The following is a 23374-nucleotide window of genomic DNA, read 5'->3' on the forward strand; positions in this document are numbered from 1 at the left end:
ACCTGTAGGGTTGGGAGTGGGGCTAATCCATAGGCCACCGTGATAATAGTAGGGCCCTTTGAGTCTGAGAAGCGATGACCATCTGAATTCCAGAAAGACCCTTGGGATCTCCTGGTGCGATCCTTTCATTTTACAGGTGGGAAATGGAAAGGGATTTGTCCAAATCACAAAGATAGCTAGAAATGTTACAGGGAATAAATGAATTAACATCTGTGACATGTTCAGACACTGACTAGTTACCCACTAAGCTATGTGTCTGTTAAAGAAAAATTATAGTGTGTCTGAACTATAATTCAAGGCAAACTCAAGTGAGCCTCTCAGATTTAAAAAACAAAACCTGACTTAACCTTGTACCCAGGAGAATGATTTTCTACTGGAGAGTATGCATCAGAACCCCCTAGAGGGGTGCATTCAGACTGTGTACTGGGCCCCAAGCCAGCCTGGGATTTTGACTCGTAGCTCTAGGGTGGGCTGAAAATCTGGTTTTTGTTTTGATTTGTTTTGCTTTTTGTGGGTACTAGCTCCTGGAGCTTTATGCAGGGAGAATCAAACACCAACCAGGCAGATGAGACCAACACATTCTTTATTGCAGACTGATGCTAGGGCTCACTCACACTGTGAGCCCAGATTTGCGGGCTTCTTCGACTGCCCAAGCTTGCCCAGAGAGGCAAGGGCACACTGTCCAAGCACAGTAGAAAACAACTTCCAGAAGCAGCCCCTCCAAAAGACTTATGGGGAAGAACTGGGCATGCAGAGGCAAACCAGAGAGGCAGGGTAGAGAGCAGGCTAATCCAACCCTCATGTCCTGGTGACCGCAGTCATTTCCTTTGCTGCGACTGTCATGCAGACTTTGGAAAGATCTAAGAGGTCAAGGTCTGCCAGGACTGGATCCAGGGGAGGCTGAATACTCAGATCCTCCACTCCCAGGACATGTCCAGGTCACCCCTATGATCTTGCCTCTCAATAGTACCCAAAGGAATGGGCTGGAATATTGTGAGAATGAAGACACTCAGAAAGTCTGGGCAGGTCTGAGACCCTGCACTTTTTTTCTTTTTCCTTTTTTGTTTTTAGACAGTGTTTCACTAAGTTGCCCAGGCTGGCCTCATACTCTGGATCCTTCTGCCTCAACCTCCTGAGTGCTTGGATTACAGCTGTGCACCACCATGCCTGGCCAGGACTGCATCTATCACAGGCTTTGGGTGATGTTGCTGTTGCCGGTCCACAGACCACACTTGAAGTTGCAAGGCTCCAGATGTATGATACCTTTGTGCATCCTAGAAGCGGCCTCTTCTTCAACAAGTATACTCCAAGACACATGGTGGAAGGGGCCATTCCAACCTGGACTGCACTTTAGCCCTTCACTTGTCCCCAGTGTTCCCAACTGAACTCAGTAGCTGTGGAGACCAGGTCCGGACCTCCTTACCTAAAAGCCCTTTTCCCAGAGTTTGGCTGACCAGGCTTTAGGATAGGAATAGAGTGAACAAGGGATACTGAGTACCCTGTGAGGTCCAACCTGTCAGCTCTTGCCAAGAGACAGGAAACCTGGGAAGGGGAAGGGACATGGGGGGCATTCTGAGACAAAGTTCCTGCTCTGAGCAGTGGTCTGAGCTCTGAACAGCTTGACACTAGGGCAGGTGAAGTGGCCCAGCTGTGCCCAAGTCCCGGGGCATCAAGAGCCCAGACCTAGATGAAGGTGCAGGCCAGTGGGGGAAGCTCTGAGTCAGCTTGCTGCACAGCTGAGGATGTGGGAGGTAGATACCTGGGGATCAGGAGGTCAGGCTTCTCTAAAGCACAGGCTTTATGAAGAAGTGACAGCCTAGCCCTCTCCTGGGACTATCCCAGCATTAGCACTGACAGTCCCACAACCTGGGAAATCTCTCAATCCTAGGCACTCCAGGCTGGTTGGTCAAGGCCATTTCCTAGACCAGGCGGAGGGTCTAGGGTCAGGTCATTGGGGATCTGGTGGTGGTGGTGGTGGCTAACTGTGCATCCAGTGGTCCATGATGCTTTCACTCCCAGGGGTCAGGAAAAGCAGCCAGGCGGCTGCCATGGAGAGGGGAGCCATCTAATATCTTGGACCAGAGCCATAGGCAAAGAGGTGGCTTGGTGCTCTCTGGGCCCTTCACGCAGCTTAGGGGGTGGTGAGCAGGTACACTGGCCACTCCCGGGGAGGAGAGAGCACCCAGAACTACAGACCCACTGACTTCTTAATCACGAAAGGACAGAGCTGCCTTGACTTGCTCCCCAGTGTCCTGTCCAGCCGATGCCTGGGATTCTATACAAATACTCTTGCCCTGCTATAGGGATTCCTGGTTCCAGTTCCCACCAGCCTGGGGATCCACATGGCCAAGATTGGGGCACCCGTGAAGGGCCCCACCAAGTTCAGTTCTCAAGAAGCAATAAATAGAAGGACATTTCTCCTACTCCTCCCAGGCCATGTCTGGCTTACAGCACTAGAAACGGCCTCAAATGCAGAGGCCCAGAAAATGCTCAGCAGCGTTCACTTGTGGCCTTAGAGGGCGTCTGATGATGCAGAGGTAAAACCTCCAATCAGCCCAAAAAGAAGCAAAGGCTTTCTGCCACCATTCCTCCTCCCAATTAACAAGACTCAGAGGGCAGGAGATCTGCCCAATTTTACACAGCAGCTGAGTGTCCAGAGCCCAGGCTCCAGCCTGCCCTTGCCTCCTCCCCCTGGGCATTCCAGGGTCCACTATGGTGCTAAGCTAGCTATCCTGGCCCAGCTGCACCCCCTCCTACTGCGGACTGTGCGGCCCACCCACCCCTACTCCCCCAAGCTTGGCCTCCTGTGAGCCTATGAGTCTCCCTCCTGTCAGGGTGCCAGGCCAGTGGCCTCTGTCCCTTGCTGGGTGGGCACAAAAAGGGTTGCCTAAGGTGGAGGGGCCCGTGCGCCCTCTGGAGTCATGAGCATGTCAAACTTGATGAGTGGAGGGGCGATCACCCGCACCTCGGCGTTCAGTGGGTTGAAGCGGAGGTTGACGGTATGCAGGGCTGGCATGGCGGCCAGCTTCTCCACGGGCACATCTGTCAGGAAGAGGCAAGACAGGTTACAGGGCAGAAGCAGGCAGGTGAGAAGTATAATAGAGCAGGAAGACCAGAGCCCATGGTGTGTGGGGCAGCTCTCCACCGCTCACTGCACATGGGCTCAGCTCCAGGTGCACGGCTGTGTGTGTGTGTGTGTGGGGGAGGGGAAGGCGGAGCACCAGGATATTTTATAGCCACTTGGAGGAAAACACCCTTATGAATAAAACAGGGGATTGCCATGTGAGCCAGCAATTCACCTCCTATTAAAGATATGCAAGTACTGTTACGTGAAGGTCACAACAGCACAAGTCACAATAGCCAATTGTCCATCAACGGATGAATGGAGAAACAAATATAGTATATCTGTGCAATGGAATATTATTCCATTCTAAAAGGAATGGACTTCTGCTACATGCTTCAATATGGATGAATCTTGAAGATACCATACTAATGAAAGAAGGTAGGAACAGAAGGACAAATGCTACATGATTGTCAGGCATCTAGAACAGTCAAGTTCATGGAGATGGAAAGTAAAATAGAAGTTACAGGGGTTGGGGAAGAGGTCATGGGTAGTTACTGCTTCATAGTGACAGTGCCGGTTGCAGAGATGAAAATATATTGGAACTGGAGAGTGGTGATAAATGCATGGCATTGTGATGTCATTGAGTTGCTGAGTGGTACACTTCGAAACAGCTAAAGTCGCCAGGCATGATGCATGGAAAAACTTTTTTTTTTTTGGCGGTACTGGGGTTTGAACTCAGGGCATTACGCTTGCTAGGTAGGCACTCTACCACTTGAGCCATTCCACCAGCCCCTCATTTGGCTCATCAAGCCCCTGAGGAGCCCCTAACGGAGGAGGCATGACTATCTTGGCTCTACCTATGGGAGGTCTGCTGAAATGTGATCTCATCAGAAATTATTATTATTATTTTAAAATTCTTCATTAGAACTCTTGATGGATGCCCCTCCTATGCCATTGCCCTGTAAGAGTCTCCGGGAAGGTCCAGGCTATGGCTACATGGATCATTAGTCAGAGATAAAATGATTTCTGGAATCAAAACAAAGTTTATCTCCAGTTATAGCTCTAGCTTCCAACTTCTAATATGTGGAATGTGAAAATCAAGTTTCAAATTGTCATCCATATGAAGAGTCCAAGGTATTTCTCAAAACTCACCCAAAATGCCATTTTGTCACCAGCACAGAGTTAGAGATGATCTCACTAATTCAAGGTCCCATATGCTAAGTGATAAATGAAGAGGTATGCGGCACAGTGTGGACATGGAGTTTCAGAGAGACCTTGGCTGCCCTAGTTCTATTGCTTATGATGCTGTCACTTCCCTGGTTGCTAACACTGTTACATCTCCTGATCTGGAAAATGAAGGGCTCTTCTTTTCGTGTTTCTCCCAATGACATGGGGAATAGAGTCCTCAGCCGACAGCCTGTACCGATGGCGTGTGCGTCCTTCTTAGGGTACCACATTGGGAGACACACAAGTCCATCTTGAAGGTTAATTTTGACCCTGCGGTCACCATGGTGTTCCATTTCTCCTCTGTATAATTACTGTTTTTTTTTTTTTTAATTTGCAACTACCCGGAGGTGTGTGAGACTTACTCTAAGAACATGGAAACGGAGGCGTTCAAATTGCTTTTGTTGAAAAGCACTGACTCCTTACTTGAGCCCACAAATTAACTAAGAACAGGAAAAGCTTGGCATCTTTGTCTCCATTTTGTGTCTGTCTTTGCTCTAAGCTATTCTCTTTATAGTCACTTTACAATCATCTTGGATTCCAAAAAGGGCAAAACTGATAATATTTTTATGACAATGAGCCAGAGCCACCTAAGCTGCCACTCTCCCAGGGAGGACAATTATCCCAAGAATCCTCTCAAACAGGAACCAGATTACTCCCTCCAGGTGATAACTTCCAAAACTGGACCAGACTACCTGCCTGACCAAGATTGCCGCCCCACCAGACCATACCTATGACCAAACTGCTTAACTATGCATACCTTTGTCCCCTGACCCCAGTTCTTTTATCTATTTAAACCTATAGCTCATGTCTGTACCCTGAAGATGGCTAAAGATGAACTGAGTACTTACTCTGCCTCTTTCCACAGCATGTCCTGAGCTGTGTAATAAACCTCCTTTCTCTGCCTTCACCATGACTCTTCATTTGGCGTTTAGGGGCAGGTGGCTGAACCTGGCATATGGAATCTCAAGAGTTCGGGCATTGGGTCCAAAATTCCTGGTTTCAGCTTTGGCAAGCCAGACAGGAGAAAATGCATCCTTCAGGCACTAGCCACCTGTAGCTAGTCGACCCTGGATGGAGAGGAAGGATAGAATTGGTTCCCTGCAGCTGCTGGAATTACTTTTATTCCAGGGACCCTTTCTCATCCTTCCACTTCAGCCAGCATCAACTGCTTTTTACCACCATTTAGTGAAGCGGAGAAATGAGTTTAAGGTCCTTTGGGGAGAGGTTTTTTTTTTTTTTTTTTTTTGTCTTTTCTTTTTTGGTGCTGGGATCGAACCCAGGGCCTCACGCATGCTAGGCAAGCGCTGTACCACCGAGCTACATCCCAGCCCGAGTTTAAGGTCTTTTTAGTGGGATCCCTGGTGACCTCTCCAATAGTGCACAGTGGACTTTGGTTTTCTTGTCGCTTGTACAGACCACTTGTTTTGACAAGAAATCTGAAATTTTGTGATCTTTATCTTGTTCCTCTGTCATTTGAGTTCTTTTGGGCTACTTGAGGCCTATGCCATTTGTGTTTGTAGATGGAGAAACTTGAACAACCACGTAGTAAAGGAGTGATGCAAGATAATGAGGACCAGGATGAATGGGAGATCTAGTTTACAATTTGTGTAGTCATGGGGCACACTAAATCTATGATGGCTTAAGAATGAAAAGTACTAAATCCAATTTTCCCCATAGGGAAAATTCTATCTGACTAGTCTATAAGAAAGAAAAAGACAGTTTCTAAGAGTACACTCAAAATTAATGTAATTGTTTTTGTGTGTCTTTGTGTGTATTTTGTGTGTGTGTCTATTATTGTATATCTGTGACAATTGGCTTATTACAGGCTAACAGTCTGATAGTCTTTGAAAACTGAGACTGACTCAAAATGGTTCCCTAGAATTGATTCTTGCTTCAGCTATCAAGCCTCCCAAAATGAGTCCTAAAAGAATAGCATGGGGCACATCTCAATCCGCTCCTGAAATTTTGAGGAATAAATGACCAAGGTACTTGTGGCCACTAAATTAATTTTTGCATGTTCTTGAGCTCATGAAACTATTCACACTTACATTGACATTTATGACATGCCTAATTTAGAACTTTTTGCATGTGTATATTTGCAAGTGAACATCATTAGGATGATTCTTACTAGAATTAATGTGACCTTAGAAAATTTTTTAGGCAACTTTTAGAATTATAGTTGATTTAATTACCTATATAAACTTTCAATAAACTTTAAGATCTTTCTAATTGGCGCTTTGAAATAATTTTTACAAAATTTTGAACTTAGACAAAATTGTTTCTTTTTCCAATAAAATACTTATTAGCCTTATATAGTAAAACTAGAACTTAATTCTCTGTCTATAATAACAAGGTTATCTTAATATTGTTCTGCTCTTAGTAACACTTAGAAATACTGGCTTTAAAGAAAAGATTTTGTCAAAATTATTAGTTGTGCTTTCTGTCGATCTTGTTAGGCTTTTGACTACTTAAAAAAGTAAACCTTAACTAAATATTCAATTAAGTATCTATTCATGAAAAGGTCTCTTAAATGACCACCTTCTAACTGGGGTGTATGTGAAGTTGTGTGTCTACACTTTATCTAAATACTGTGCAAACAGTTACAGAAGTAAAGATGTATGAGTTTATTACATGTAAAATGACCAGCTAATGCTCTCTTTAATTCAAAATGCATTACATCTAAACTGGTCAGTGAGACTCTTAACATTTTTGCTATTTGTAATCAGGAAAATTCAGGGAAAAAAACCCTGCCATTTGAGCAATCCTCCTATTTAGTATTTGGCTTACAATTATTTGTCTTAACTAAGTGAGTGTTACTGTATATAAAAGACATACTTATACATTAAAAAATGAGGCTATTTGGGATCATAGGCACTGTCTCCCTAACGTATAAGAGATCTAAAATTCTGACTTTTATCAGTGCTATACATCTATTTTCTTAACTAGCCAAAAATTCTAAGTTTTACTGCAAGAAAAAAAAAAGCTAAGTAATATGTATATCTAACATCTATGTAGCTGTGATGCTAATTGTTGCCAGCTCCTCTGCAATGTATTTATACTTCCCAAATGTATAATCCTTCAAAAATGCAAAGCTTAGAAAAAAAATGTTTCCAAGCAGATGTCTATGTGTTATTATGTTATTATGTCTATGTGTTCCTAATTGTAACAAGGAGCACTTAATGTTGCTGTTATAATGCTGTCAGTCATAATTATTTTCCCAAAATGTTGTCTGCAGTAGAAATAACTAGATGTCCTAACAATTGCTAAACTGCTTTTTAGTATTTTAGCCATGCCTACTCTAAGTTTTATCATTAGCAGTCTGGGTCCTTCTCTAGAGCATCTACAATCAAATCCATGAAAATGACTCTAACAAGTACTTATTTGTCAGTTTTTAAAAATATTTGCTTTTTTGGCTTTTTGTATCTTTCTTGGAAAATTTTTCACTGCTGTCTGTTGACATTCTACAGCATTTTTAAGATGACAGAACATGATCTATAGGACAAAAATATTAAAAAATGGATGCCAGCCTAAGGGCCACTTCTTCTAAACCTCTCAGTTGCTTATATTTTGCCAAATGGGTCTCGCTGGCACTGACTCCCACATGACCTGCCTATTGCTTCCCCTCTGATGTGGGACCTGATCAAAAAATCCGGGAAAAACTGGTATTCCTGGCAATGACATTCCTTAACCAAAATGGTTAATTGGAGAACTCTTCAGAAAAGACTGTTCAGAGACAAACAGTTTGGAGACAAGGGGGGAAAGCTGTCACAATCCAGATAGAGTCACTTGTGCCATACCTTACAAAATTTACTAAAGCCAAGAGATTTTTAAAAAAGTGCTCTTATGCATGGCTACCAGACATTCAGATCCTTACAGGCACCTCTGACAGAAAGCAAACTCATATTTTTGGCAAAGGCCTTCCATTTAAGTAGGGACAAAAATAACTGCTTTATAATGGCATTTCTAGTTTTAGACTTAAACAAGTACTTTTGACTTAGCTGTCAGCTAATACAGCTGTATTAATTTCTCTGGCCAAGAATCTCTAACTCCCTCAAGACTGAGGCATGTTCAAACATAAGGGGGAAATGTAGGAGGCACTCAAGTTGCTTTTGTTGAAAAGTATTGACTCCTTACTTGAGGCCACAATTAACAAAAAACAGGAAAAGCTTGGCATCTTTGTCTCCATTTTGTGCCTGTCTTTGCTGTAAGCCAATTACCTTGGATTCCAAAAAGGACTAAATTGATAATATTTTTATGACAATGAACTGCAGCCACCTAGAGCTGCCACCCTCCCAGGGAGGACAGTTATCCCAAGAATCCTCTCAAACAAGAACCAGATTACTCCCTCCAGGTGATAACTTTCAAAACTGGACCAGACCTCCTGCCTGACCAAGATTGCCAGCCCCACCAGTCAGGAGACCAACCAGACCACACCTGTGACTAGACTGTTTAACTATGCATACCTTTGTCCCCTGACCCCAGTTCTTTTGTCTATTCACACCTATAGCTCATGTCTGTACCCTGAAGATGGCTAAAAATGGGCTGAGTGCTTACCCTGCCTCTTCCCATGGCATGTCCCGATCCATGTAATAAACCTCCGTTCTCTGCCTTCACTATGACTCTTCATTTGGCCCTTAGGGGCTGGTGGCCAAACCTGGCAAACGGAATCTCAGGAGTTTGGGCCTTGGGCCCAAAACTCTCGTTTCAGAAACTCCTGCTGCTCACTGACATTTACATCCATCGCCCCTAGACATAGGGGCCAGTGATGACTCTTGCCCGACCTCATCTTTATGATGGATGCAAACCAATGATCTTCCACCAGCCCTGCATCCTATATATAAGCCAGAGACTGCCCTCTGCTCTCATGAGTGGACTTATACTTATTATCAACAAGGACTCCTACGTTTCCAGTGACTTATAATTTGCTGTTGTATTGAATTAACTTAGCGGTGATTTGGCCCCTATAGCCTGGCTCCTGAAATGGAACCCAGGGCCTTGGGCACAAGAGGCAAGTGTCCTACCACGGAGCCCAGCTTTCCTGTGCCTGCTGACATGCCCCAAGCATTTTGAGACACACTTCCTTATTTTCTTCATCATGAACCTTCCCCGCCCAGTCCAAGAGTCACTCCCTTCTCAAAGGAGTCCTGGTTCCTCTCTTTTTTTCTTGTCTTGAGCCATGCTCCCAGCCCTTTTTGCTTTACTTATTTTTCAGAAAGGTTCTTGTGCTTTTTGCCTGGGCTGGTCTTGAATAGCAACCCTTCTATTTATGTCTCCCATGTACCTGGGTTACAGTATAGAACAAACCTGTCCCTTCTTGTCCATGACAATTCTGAAACCTGTAGCCCAGGAAATACCATTAGCTTCTTTAGGGAAGATGGGGGCTGGGGGTGGCTGTGACACGTAAGTTATCCCTGGAGTCAGAAAGGTAAGACTGTTTTTCCAGTGCCTGACTGTTGCCTTAAAAGGAAGCTCTGAACCTCAGCTTTCTCACCTGTAAAAATGGAGTCATACTGCCCACTCTGCAGTGATGCCTGTGTGCAGCAGGCCAGCCCACTGGCCCAACAACATGCTTTCCACAAGACCAATGGGTCAGGGGCCTGCACAGCAAGAACCACCCCAGGTCCCTGGGACAAGCCCAACAAGCTTGGACAACCTGAGATGTCCTGGATGTCAGATCAAGGGGGTTGAGCTTAGATTTCTCCTGGACATGCTACAGCTCCTGCCCATGGCTACCTCCACAGGTCAGAGCCCTAGACTGACCTCTGCTGGGAGCTGAAAGACCCAATTGGAAAGTTCCTTGAGGCTGTTGGCCAGGGGCTGCACTGATCACAACAGAGACTATCTGAGCTGGGGGTTCCTCAAAGTTGCAGACACAGAGGAAAGAAGCAATTTTGTCCCAGGTCACTCAGCCACTTGCTGGGCCAAAGAGAAGAGAAGCAATGCACAGGAGACCTTGGGCCCTGTGACAGGGCAACCAACTCCTCTCTCAGGGGAGATTGCCCACCTTTAGGTGTTGGGCTTACTGACCTTCCTGCTCCCCAGGGGTGCTGCGTGTTATACCAAGGCCCCAGTCCCCAACTTGCACAGTGGGACCTCAGAAAACTCTTAAACCAGCGCTGGGTCGCCCAGAAGAAGACTGGCTACAGGGCATACGGCAATATCTCACTGCCTGTCTGGCAAAGCAGGACTACAAGCACAGGTGAGAGGGCAGGGTGAGCCTTGAAGGAGGGGCCAAGGAGGGACCAGAGTCCAAAGCAAATTTGGGAAGCTCAGGTAGGGAAAGAAGCAGAGACTAGGTTGTCACCAGAATTCAGGGCTCCAGGCAGAGCAGACCTAAATCAGGCAGCAGAGGAAAAGCAAGGCGACTGGTGTTAATTAGCATCCACCCACCTCCTTCCACTTCCTCTGGAGTTCATTCAGATGCAAATGTCGCACTACATCCCGGCTTGCAGCCTGGCCTGGCTCCTCCCTGCCATTTACTGAGTGTGGGGCTGAAGGAAGGAGCTGCCTATGGTTGTGGTTGGCTCTTTTCTTTCAAGCTGGCTCCCAGCTTCCCTATTAATGATGGTGGGGAAGAAAAGAGCTAATTCCCTGGTTTGTCTGCTTTCTCAGACCATGGGGCTGGGGATGGGGGCGGGATAACATACCCTCTGTCCCTGATTACCCAAAATCAGAGCCCCCTCCTCCCCGCCCCGCATCTGGATTTTGATTAGTAAAGTGATTTCATGGGTACCAAGCTCCATGAGACACAGAAGGAAAGCAGGCTCAGGGAAGTCAGCAGCTTGTCTAAATGGGTCCAGTAACAGTGCTTCTGGGAACTGGTAAGAGGCCCTGCTCTAGAGGTTTCCTCATAATGACCCATGTTGCAGATAGGGAAACCGAGCCTCAGATTCTTGGTAACCATAGTCAGCAAGCGAGTGAGCAGTGCAAGCAGGACAGTTTCTGATCCTCACTTGGTTGAATTGTGGAGTTGCTAAGGACCCTTCCCATCCTGGACTCTGTGACTCCTCCATCCCTCAGCCATGCAGACCAGTAGCATTCCTGAGGGCAGGAAGAGGGCCTCCTTCAATGCCGCTGCCACAGGTCTGCTGGGCATGACACAAAGACCAGATGCAGCCCAATCTTGCAGCAAAGCCCTGTGCCTCCAGGCCCAGGGAAAACAGTACTTCAGGGGTCTTGGCTTCTCTCTGTCAATGCTACCATCCCAGCGGGCCTCTCTTGGGTCTACAGCACTTTCTGAACTACTAAAAGGCGGTGGCAGCCTCCACCGGTGCAGAGCAGGAATGAGCTCAATCTCTTTCCCTTGGTTTAACTGCTAAGGTCATTCAGGTAACTCAGAGGGAGGAGCAATAAGATCAACAGATCCAGTGAAAGCTGGTAGAACCAACAACTGCAGCAAACTAGCAAGTGATAAGCCCAAGAGGCCGGCTGGGAGTTTCCAAAAAAAGCTTCAGCAAGATCACTTCTTTTCCCAGCATCCCGACAGGAGGAGGAGAAAGCTGGAAGGAGGCCAGGAGGGTATGAAATGATCTGCATTTTGTGGATGGTGAAACCCAAGCATGGAGTTGTCAGATAAGCTTCTCCAGGCCACTTGGCACATTGGCAGCACAGGTAACAGAGCCAGGTCTGTTTGGAATTCCCTTCATACTATGGGCACTAGTAATCCAATTTAGAGAATGAGAAAATACTGGTGAGCAAAAATAAAATCACCATGACCTGGAATTAGTCACTATTATGTGTTGGCAAACGGACTGGACTGCTAGATGCCATGCTGTAACATGCTTGGCTTTGTGACATATTTTAATTACTATCTCAGGTTACAAATCAGTGGCAATTTTACAGCCCCATCATCACTCATGGTATGGATGTGCCACTGTGCCTCACTTGTTGGGCATTCAGTTTGCTTCCAACCTTTCACTATTCCAGATAAGGAGAGGTTATGAGTCTACCAGGCATTCTGAGTTTTTTCCATCTCTTTTGGCCTATCTCTGTAGGATGTGAGGGTCTAGAATCCTTTTTTTTTAAAGCTGGAGAAAGTTCCCTTAAACTTCCCAAGGTCCCCGGGTCTATGGAAGGGGTTAATGACAGTTTTCTTTTTGCAAAGCCTTGTGTCCTGGGCAGGGACTAAAGCAAAAGTCTCAGTGGCCAGTTGGCAGAGAAGAAAAACCTCACCCAAGACAAACACTTGACCTTCCTCCGTCCTCAGACCACTGCCCTGGACTCCTGCCCCTGTGGAAGGCTTAGCGTAATCAATAATGGAAGAATTGGGCAGTATTTACAGAAATTACTTCCCTGAGGTTGGCTTGACTTCATCTCACTAATCAATCACTAGCACTATTGACCAATAAATTTGTTTCATGCCAGTGGGATCAATTGAGAGGCAGGATGGGAGACATAATCACTCTGGAGCGCCGTTCTGCATCAGTGTCCAAAAGGACACCAAGAGGAGGAGGGGTCTGGGTCTAGGGAAGTGGCCAGGACCAGTGAGCTCCCAAAATAGAGGCAACCCAGCAGGGATCTGTGGGGGTCCAGCATGTCTTGAGAATCCCAAGAATCCAGAGGCCAGGATCCAGGGCTGGCCCCATATCTCAGACTCACAAATGGCAGATTGCCTGTCCCGGCAACCACAAGGCCCTAAGTTCAAACCCCAGTGGGGGCAGGAGGAGGAAAGATGCCTAGCTTCACACTCCACTTCAAATGCCAAGCAAGGCAAACTACAGTAACATGGTGGGGACAGGGAATGGTTCCTGGGGACAGGAATGCATCCAGACACTCACACATTCCTCCAACCATGCTCACTGATGGATGGGAGCCAGGTGGGGGCACTTACTAAACGTCCACAGCCTTGGACTGAACATCCTGGTGAGGATGGGACAGGAAGTTAGAAATGGAATAGCCCCTGTCCTCAGGGAGTAGTGAGGGCTGAGTGGGACTAGGGCTTCCAAGTCCACTGCTGGAGAGACCAGGGTCAGTCTTGGCTCTGATATTTAAAGCAGTGAACTCTTGAACCTCTCTTTCTCTCTCTCTCTTTTCTTTCTTTTCTTTTTTTTTGTCTTTTTGTTTTTTGAGATGAGGTCTCACTCTATAGCCTAGGCTGGCCTGGAAGTTGCTATGTAGCCTAGGCTGGCCTTGGACTCTTAAATCTTCCTGCCTCAAGCTGCCACCACACTCGGCTTTTAACCTTTCACTTTTAAAATGGCTCTTCTGCCTCATGGTCTGCGGGGTGATGCCACACTGGATATTGAGAGGACCACAGGTGCTCTCCAAGGAGGATACAGTTACCAAGGAACAGAGTATGGCAGGCAACCTGTGGCAAGGTCAGAGTGTTTTAAGAATCCATAACACACCTAGAAGCACTTTTTTCCCCCCTCAAAGTTTCCCTCAAGCTGCAGGGGAAGAAAACCAAAGGAAAAAAGCTCTGGTCTCCATTTCTTCCTCCTTGCCCCAGGCTGGCCAGCAAAGGCAGCTAATGGGCATTGAGGGGGCCACCTGTCACGCTTTTCCTTCCAGATACCCTGTGCCCGAATCTGACAAGCAATCATAGTCAGATCACAACAATTCTCTTCAGAAAAAACACAGTCTTCTTCTTCATGGCTCTGGAGACAGCCGAATGAGTAGCTCAAATTGTCAGGCCCACGCCTAGTGGTTATGGTCCCCTCCTCTGCGCCTTCCTTCCATCACTGCGTCCCTACTCTTCCACTACTGAAAGGCTTGAGTCTGCTCAGGCTCTTGCTTGCTCAGATGCTCTGGGGAGGGCCTCAGAGAGAATGACAATTTCCCTATCAGCTCCCCATTCCCTCTCTTATGGTTGGTAGTATGCATGTGTCTAAGTGGAGGACTAGAACTGTCTTACCTGACTGCCAAGTGCCTGGGGCAGAGGGGTGACAGACTGCAGGATAGAGAAGGGAACTGCCTCCCCTAAGGGTTCTCCTGGGTGAGGGTAAGGGGTAGGAGTGGGGTACAGATGGCTCCATTCTTGGAAATTAAGGTGGCTGAGACCAACTGTACCAATCTTTCTGCTCATAGTCAAAGAAATAAGACCTCCTTTACAACTGGAAAAATGAGAATCGCACCCAGGATAGCCACCTGGTGGGATGCGTTAGGCACTGCCCAGGGACCAACTCCTGGAAACCAAATGAATCAAAAGGGAGATGTGCTGGGGTGGGGGTACAGACTAAGGAGTGGATGCCAGTGCTGCCAAGGAGCAGCTGGAGAGCTGAGGGGCAAGCAGTGGGGAGGGTCTAGCCAGTGGTGTGCCCACTCATGTTCAACTCTCTACTACCTGTTTGGTAGCATTTGTCCATTTTCAATTCCCATGGTGTAAGTACTCCTACTAGGCTGATTTCAATCAACCACTATGAAGTTCCCCAACACACCACCCTGCCAGGGCCACACTGTGTAGCCCATCCAGACAGGACCGCAGGCTCCCGAGCAAAGAGAACTGAAGCTCAAGCCAGCTCTTCCCTACTTACATTGGGATTTTTTGGCATAAACTTGCACTTTAGGATTAGAGTCCTGTTCTGCTATCTCAGTGTTCTCAGCTGCCTTTGGTTTATTGACAAAGTTTCTGCTAAAACTTGCCAGTAAGCAGGGAAACCAGGAAAGGGGATTTTGTGGGCCCAGGGCCCACAGTGCAGCAGACTGTTGGGTAGAGGAAAAATGGATCTCCACAGAGCTAAACTCTCCTGCCTTTTACCCAACTGTCCAGTCATGGCCAGGTTTGTTGCTGAGTTATACACACACACACACACACACAACAGAAGATACTGTGTGTGGGGGGTGGGGGGGTATATCTTCTCCAGGGGCTGGAATGAGGTTTCAGAAGTACATGAAGTATATGTTTTTACCACTTCCTCCCCCAGGCCAGGTTTATGTGTGCTTCCAAGTAGAGAAGAGACTCTACACCTGGGGCAGAAGGGTGCTTATTGGATAAGATTCTGGTCTAGCTCAGTGCTTCTGTCTTGCCTGCTCATTGGAATCATTTGGAGAATTTTTCAAAGTTATAAATCCCAAATTCCACCAGTAGAAACTCTGATTTAATTGGCATGGGATGCGGTCTAGACCCAGGTATGGTTAGAAGCTCACTGGATGATGGGAGCATACGTCGAGTTTAAACACCACTGCTCTTCTTCACGAGTATTAATGAGAAGCTGGCAAAAACACTTGCAGGCACTTCTATCCTGCGATGCTGTCCTGCTGCCTTCCTGTGTGGGGCGAGCTGGCAGGAGCAGTTTGGATGAGGCTGATCACCTAAGTGTCCTCAGGAAACCTGCCTCATTATCTTACACTGTTGTCTCCACACTGAGGGAGTTTCCTTCCAACCAGTTACATGCCTGTGTCATAACTTTTCTGTGTCATAACTTTTCTGTCATCCTACATTTCTGTGCAAAACTGTCTCTCCCTGTGCAAGGAGCTGTCCTGAAGAGCTGGGGCTCTGGAGCAAGACTGCACGGGTTAGAATCCTGGCTCTGCCCAGATGGCGTGACCTTGGTCAGATTCTTTAACCTCCCTGTGCCTCAAGGTTGCAGTGAGAATTAAACTAGCGCATTCTTAAAAAGTGCTTACAGAACAGCTGAGCATGAAGTAATGGTCACTGAATACTAGTTCCTGTAACACTTCATGCCAGGAGCCCCATGAGTGTGTGTGGGGGGGTGCAGGGGTTTTGTTTTGTCTTGTGTCTCAGCTCAGGACCTGGTACAAAGTAGGACACTCACTCAGCCTAAACCAGTGTCCATGTCCCCACAAGCCTCTTGTGCCCTCGATAAGGCATTCTTGCAAGGCTGGGCTTTCCAGTACTCTAGACAGAGCCAGGATGGAAGTAGCTGATGAATACAGAGGGGAAGCATTCTGTTGAGTTTTAAACAAGTGTCAAAGATTTTCTTGATACTCACCTGTAAATTGCCAGAAGGGTGACAACTGGAGTTCTGGCTTATCAAGGCTTCACTACACAGTGACTGGCACAGAGAAATGTGTGAAAAGTCTTCTGCTTACACACCAGGCTTGCTGGTTCCAGGTAAGCGGACATGTGTGGGGCAGGAGCTGCAAACAGGAGCTCATCTCACCTGAGTCCAGGGGTTGTGATATTTCCACTAATTGCTATTTGTTTACTACCAGTCCTCTCTCTCCATATGCCCGCAGAGCAGGAAGGTGCTCCCTGCACCATTTGTCTAATGATTGCTTCCTCAAAGTGCTCACTAGTACTCTCTGCCTGCACCAACTGCTTGATGCCTATGGGCAACAGCTCAGAGCTCTGAGGGTGCTAGGAGAGTGAGAGCAGTGCAGAGGGCACGAGTGTGCTGCGCATGCAGGCAGCTACCACCTTGGAGGGCAAGCTATCCTTCCCTGAGTTGTGGGATGCTCAGCAGTGGCAGGCAAGGCTCAGAGTCAGGGAAACTGGCCTTGCTCAGGGGGAAATCCAAACCCCATGCCCAGGGAGACAAGGATTCTATTTTCCGCCAAGATGGGCCTGAAGCCCCAGATCCAGGGGCAGAAGGGAAATGTCAGAGCTTGTATTTGCCCTTCTGGATGTGCCAGTCCAAGGGTCCCTGCCTAGTCAAACCCTTGCCATGCCTGAAGGCTTTACATCATGATCACTCCCTTAATCAATTACTAAGTGGCCACAGATGTGATAGGGAAGAAAGAGAGGGAGGGGAGAAGGAAGGTCCCTGTCACTCCAGCACCAACTGTCAGTTCCTTGTCAATCTGTACTGCTCAATTGGCTCTAATCTTCATGCTATATCAAGGTTACTGAGCAACTCACTGAGGTCTTGTCAATGCTAACAGTCCATGGTCACATTCTATAAACTCTTCTCTAACCTGTCCTTTGTCTCTTAGAAGCTGCCACCACCCCTGAAGAGAGATCCCTGCCTGTCAGTGCAGTTCTAATCCATTACTCTCCCCATCTTCCAGAGAAGGAAATGGAGACAGTGAGAGGCTGAACAACTTGCTGGGAATATAAACCCATGTGTTCCCTGAGCCCTTGCAGTCAGGGTCAGCCAATCAGCACTGCAGGTGGCATGAGGACTCTGCTTCAGCTCCCAGGGCCCCTGCTCAGCACAGCAGCCTTGGAGAACATCTTGGGCTCCACAGCTGCCCTGTGGCCTCCTGCTCACTTTCCTGATTATGGGAGGAATGAATTCCTCCCATAATCATTAATGATTAATCATAATTCATTAGTGAATGGCGTTCTGAAAGTAATTGTGGCCCAGCCACCGCTACAGCCTGCAATGCTTTTGTAAGCACATAAGTCTCCATAATCACTCTCATTTCAGATGCCCATGGTGGTTTCTGCTTCCTGTACTCCCTGAGCAATGTGTCTGGGGGATTAGGTGAAACACAGTAGGGGAAGGTGCTCTGTAACCAGGACACAACATTCCTGAGAAAGTTACTTGTAGTTATCTATCCAGCCAGGACTTAAAGGGGCTCCTTGAAACTTACACGGGTAATAATCCCCTAAAAGTTCACAGAGGACCTTTATACTTTATAAAATGCTGTGGTCAGGTGTGGTGGTACACATGTGTAATGCCAGCACTGGCAAAGTAGAGATAGAGGGATCACGAGTTTGAGGCCAGCCTGACCTACAAAGCAAGACAAACGAGATCCTGTATAAAAATAGAATGTTGTGTGTGCATCAGTGTCACTGGTCCTCCGAAGGAGGACTCTTCCTATTCTTCAGATGAGGAAACTGAGTCTCTGTCTTCAGTCAAATGACCTCAAACAGACGGTAAGGAATAAAGCTGGGACACAGTACAGATCTTCAGCTTATATCTATTGTCCTTTCCACCATCCTTAAGGTGGTTAGCAGGAAATCCCTCAACTGCCAATTACCTCCCTGGCAGAAATGATTTGGTCTCTCTCTGAGCTGAACAGGGCCTCAGAATGACCTGGAATGACAGCAGTATGCTTCAAGGTGTGTGAATAGGGAAGGGGGACGGTGCCCACATAGAGTTACTCTAGAAGAACAATGGCAGCTGACCCCTGCCCTACAACCCACTGTTCAACCTCCATTCAACCCTGGAGCAGCATCCTCTGCCTCCTGGCCCATGGGTAAAAAGTGGCCCAGCAAGCTGGGAGTCAAGGAGTGAGGGAGAGGCTAAGCAGGCAGAACATGGTCAGGACAAAGGTAGGTTAAGTGGCAGGGGGACGAGCAGATGGTGGGAGGTGATCACAGGGATCACCCTAACCCAGCCCAAGTCCAGGGAATGGAAGTGTTCTCCCCACTTGGCAGACAAGGCAATGGAGCCTCAAAGAGGCGAGGTGGAGGCTCACAGAGGTGAGGTAACCTGCTTATGCTAATGATGTGCCTGGGGGTTCAGCTCTGTGCCTTTTCTGCTATCAGTCTCAGAGAAACCAAGATAGGAGAAGAGATTGGGCAGAAGTCACCTGTGTTGGTTATTTTTGAGAGAGAGTCTCGTTTTATGCCCAGGCTGGCCTGGACTGTGATTCTCCTTTTTGTGCTTCCTGACATAGCTGGAATAACAGCCACATGCCACTGAGTCCAGCATTGGTTTAGATAAGGTCTTATGCACTTTTTGCCCAGCTAGCTATGAACTTGACAATCCTCCCAATCTCTGCCTCTTGCGGAGCTAGGATTACAGCCTTGAGCCACCACACCTAGCCATAGATACTTTTAACTGCGGTCACATTGTTCTCTTTTTCTTATCTTTCTTTTTTTTGGGGGGTGGGGGGAAGTCTGAACTCATGGCCTCACACTTGCTAGGCAGGTGCTATACTACTTGAGCCATGCCCCTACCTGTCTGTAAAATTTTTAACAAAGATTTGTTTCCTATGATCTTTTGCTCTCTCTGGAACAGTATGGATGCATCAGGGGAAAAAACAAAACAGGGAATTGAGGGTCATGGAAAGTTAAATTCTAGCTGAACTGAAGTAGTCTCCTGCTTAGCAAGATGAAGTCTTCCAAATACGTGCTTCTCTCCTCACCCCCACATGTTCCAGCACTGAACTGCTACGCAGCAGCGAGTGAGAGGGAGTTCATGATTCTGCTGTGCTGCCTTCAAGTCACGTGTCAGTTACTGGAGTGAAAGAGCTGACTCCCTCATCTTCATGGACCCATGTCATTAGTCACAGATAGGGATCCTCCTGTGAGTCCATCCCTCAAGGACAGACAGCCATCCTCTGCCTGAGAGTCCTCTCCCTGGCAGGCCATGACATACCCAACGTCCCCTGCAGCTATGTGGCCATATCCTAACTGGTGGTCTGACTCTTGCTCACACTAACACCTGCATGTGAGGTCAGGACACGCAGCTCATTTGTCTTTACAGCCCCTGCCTCTCCAGGGACAGTAATGTTCATAAATATTTCCACGTACAGTTGGTGCTCCGTGTCCTCTGCATCCAAGGATTCAACCAACTGCAGATCAAAAACTACCGTGTCTCTACTGAGTATGTGCAGACTTTTTTCCTTACCATTAATTTCTCAATAATGCAGGATAGCAACTATTTACACACCATTTATATTGTATTAGATATTATAAGTAACCTAGGGACAATTAAAAATATATCAGAAGGATGTACATGGGTTATATGCAAGTACTTCCATTTATATAAGAGACTTGAGCATCTACAGACTTTGGGTCCTGGAACCAATCTCCCAAGGGACAACTGTACCACTTTCTGGTTTAGAAAATATAGGAATTAGGCCCAGGTGTGGTGGCTCATGCATGTAATCCCAGTCACTAAGGAAGTAGAGATCAGGAAGATCTCTACTTTGCCAGCCCAGGCAAAAAGTTAGTGAGATCCCCATCTCTGATATATAAGCTGTGTATAGTGGCCCACACCTGTAATCCCAGCTACTTGGGAGGCTGTAGATAGAAGGATCATAGTCCAAAGCTGTCTCAGGCAAAAATGGGAGACCCTATGTGAAAAATGACTAAAGCAAAAAAGGGTTGGGTGGGGCACAGCTAAAGTTGTATGACACCGTCCTAGGAAGTACGAGGCCTTATGTTCAAGCTCCAGAACTGCCAAGAAAAGAAGAAAAGAAAGAAAGAAATAGCAACTGTCGCCCCATACCCCAGGAACTTGCAAATGACTACTGCATGAATAAACAATCTAAGGTACAAACCCCTTCTCCCTCTTCGGAATGCTGTGTCTTGACAGGCCAGTCCCCAAGGATGCAGGGAGCTTTCCACCTGGGTGGGAGGCACCTGCTGCCGTGTGTGTCCACTCAGAGGCAGCTGGGGGAAGGTAAGAGGACTCATGGCCTGCTCTGCTTCCTGTTCATCTGAACTGGGCCCACATCTTCAGACTCAGGGAATTTGGGCAGATATGAGGAGGGACTTCCAGACAGAGAACACAGGCTAAGGGAGGGTAGGGGGAATCTGAGAGGGAAGATTGTATGACGTGGCTGGGAGCATGAATGGGGGTGAGTGAGGGGAGACAGGTGGCTAGGCTGGCCAAGAGTGACCCCCAGATCTCTGCAGGACAACTTATGGAATACTTTTTGATTATTTTTTTCATCATGACCCACAGTAAGAAATGTAATTGTTCGTCATGACCGAGAGTGTATACCTGGGCAATGCACATAGTAAAACTGGAATTAAAAGTCACAAAATAGTAATTACCATGCTCCATGTGACATGTGCTGACATTTACTATTCTATTAAAAACTGCTGTCTCAACTCATTAATTTGCCATTACAATTCTCTGGTGGATCATAGCTGGCAAGTGAGATAATCCACCTTATTGGGTCTCAGCTATGTTACAAGAGCTCTGAGGCTTTGAAAATTCTGCTCTAAACTGCTCTCCCAACCAAGTGAGTGCCTGCTGTATACTAGACGCTATGCTCAATGCCTGTGGGAGTGAGAAGCATGTGATTCCAGAGAGGGGAGGGCAAAGAAGATTAAAGGACTAACTGTACAAGGTAGCAGCAGCATGGGCATCACATGCTACAAAGATATGACACTTGGGGCATCCAGCTACTGTTGAGCACTCAGGACAGGCACTGCCATCTCTGGGGCTGGGAGATGTCTCTGTCCCTTCCAGCCTACATGTCCTGCTGAGACCCCTGGCTTCTCTCCTCCATGGAATGGAGCCCTCACTCTTCCTCTCCCCACTGAACAGCCCAGAGGGCAGAGGAAGATTAGATGGCAGCACTATTGGGATAACAGGATGACTGAGTTGATCCTGACAGTTTCCTGATGCTGCAAGCCTCCAGCATCCAGGAGCCAGGCCACAGGTCCATTAGCGTGGGTGTCCTTCTGGTGCATTTGGGGGCTCACTTCAGAGCTGTTTGTTCTCTACTTACTAAAGCTAAAGCTTGAAGGCAATTCATGCGTCTCAAAGATATTTCTCATAAAAATATTGTTTTAATTTTCCTTTTCCTTTGAAGGTTCTAAAGGGAAAAGATAAGCCACTCTGAAGGCATCCCAAGCTCCAACTACAATTATTCCAATGAGATCCTGCAAAAGATCAGCTGCAACAGTGAAGAGCACAAAGCTATTTCCACAGTGAAGGACACGCAGCCCTGGCCTTTGCTGTGTTTACAGTCCCTCCTTCCAGCCTGCCTTGTGCTGTCGCCATCCTCCAACAAGACCATGAGGAGTGCAGTGTGGCCCTCATACTGGTCTGCGAGTGGAGAAGCTCCCAAGTAGCCAGAATGGATCAGGGAAAGGAAGAAACGGGTGGGGGGGGGGCGGACAGACAATGACTGCCTCCATATGCCACCTCTCTTGAGCAGGAGGGTGATGAGAACCACCAAGCCTTCCACAGTGGGATGGCTCCCTGGGTTCAGTTAGGCACCCCTAGAAGCAGGGAAAACCAGGGGCCTCTACTGGACAAGACAGCTTTCCTACCTCAGCATCTCCATATCCCCCAACTTGGCCCAGGCCAGGCACCAGGGGGCTGTGTTATAGGATGAACTGACTGAGAAACAACCTAGTAGCCTGTTTTACCAGCCCAGGTGTACAGAAGGCATGTGGCATGAAGGCTGGGTGACTCTCTTAGAGCTGCAGTCTCTACCTCAGTCATAGCGGGTGAAGACTGGATAGATGCAGATGTGCACACCAGGGTTTTTGGTAAGCTGTGAGATGACCCCGATGTAACAAGTGATTACTGTCACTCATAGGAAGGCACAATGTATATGTGGGAATGAGCCACAATAGTCCCTCTCTGTTGTGTGTTGGGGACTGGGGGGCTGCTGAGGGATACTGTCCCTTGTGGGAGGGGAAGCATTAGGAGAGTCTGGACCCTCTGTGCTGCCTGCTTGGGTGAAAGTCACTTTATGTCCTGCACCCAATACAGATGTCTAATCAGCCTGCTCCCAAGCCTGGCAGAGAAACCTCTTCTCATCCCTGACTACCTTCTGGGGGTGGGTAGAGATAGAGTAAGATGGTTAGAGAAGGCAGTCAGTGACTACCTTCTAGGGGTAGCCTTCTCATTTTTCCATAGTTGAGAATCAGAGACCTGAGGCCACAGTCAGAAGGGGGAACACCCATGGCCAGCACTTTTCCTGAGCTGCCTGCTCAGCTCTGGACTTGGCATTGCCCACAGTATCCATGGCTCAGTTACTGGTCCATTTGGATAAGCAGTAGAACAAACTGGAGACACAGGAAGGGTGCTATTCTGTGAGTGAGAGGCAGGGAAGGTAGGATAGGCAAGGAGGGCCTGCAGCCTGAGCCTGGGCCATTGGGGCAGCACTGGAGGAAGCACCTCACAGAAAGAAGGTACCTCAGGGCATGCTCCTGTTTATAGACTGTGCAGAAGCCTGAATGCAGGTGAACTAACCCAGGACAAGATGCTTGGGGATCCTGGCCTTGACATGCAAGACTGAGCCATGGCTCATCTCCAGGGGCTTCCTGGAGGGCAGCCACAGGAACCCCATCACAGACACGGGGCTGAGGATTGGAATCATGTTTTCCTCCTAGCACTTCTACAGTATCTCTGTGCTCTCTCATAATGTCCTGAATCCTCAGCTTATTATCTGTCACAAAATAGACCCCAAACCACAAAGGTCTGCCAGTCCCACCTCCCACCCAACTAGGGCTGGAATCCTGCCAGCAGCATGGCTGAGAGATGAGCTCTCACCACTGCATGAGGCAGCCATTCCCATTAGGCAGTCCAAACCACT

The 23374-nt window shown here is 47.5% G+C and overlaps 1 protein-coding gene across 7 annotated transcripts in view; it reads right to left on the minus strand.

Annotated features, from left to right (window-relative positions):
• Positions 1 to 566: 566 nt before the first annotated feature.
• Lrrc20 (leucine rich repeat containing 20) overlaps positions 567 to 23374 on the minus strand; it is a 68758-nt gene continuing 45950 nt past the window's right edge. For all 7 annotated transcript variants that reach the window (XM_020162068.2, XM_074079072.1, XM_074079069.1 and 4 more), the window contains one exon: positions 567 to 3042. In XM_020162068.2, coding sequence (XP_020017657.1) covers positions 2888 to 3042 — 155 coding nt within the window. In that variant the 3' untranslated portion in view covers positions 567 to 2887. The remainder of the gene's footprint in view (positions 3043 to 23374) is intronic.

The sequence above is a fragment of the Castor canadensis genome, chromosome 7, assembly GCF_047511655.1.
Source record: "Castor canadensis chromosome 7, mCasCan1.hap1v2, whole genome shotgun sequence".
In the NCBI taxonomy this organism is placed as follows: domain Eukaryota; kingdom Metazoa; phylum Chordata; class Mammalia; order Rodentia; family Castoridae; genus Castor; species Castor canadensis.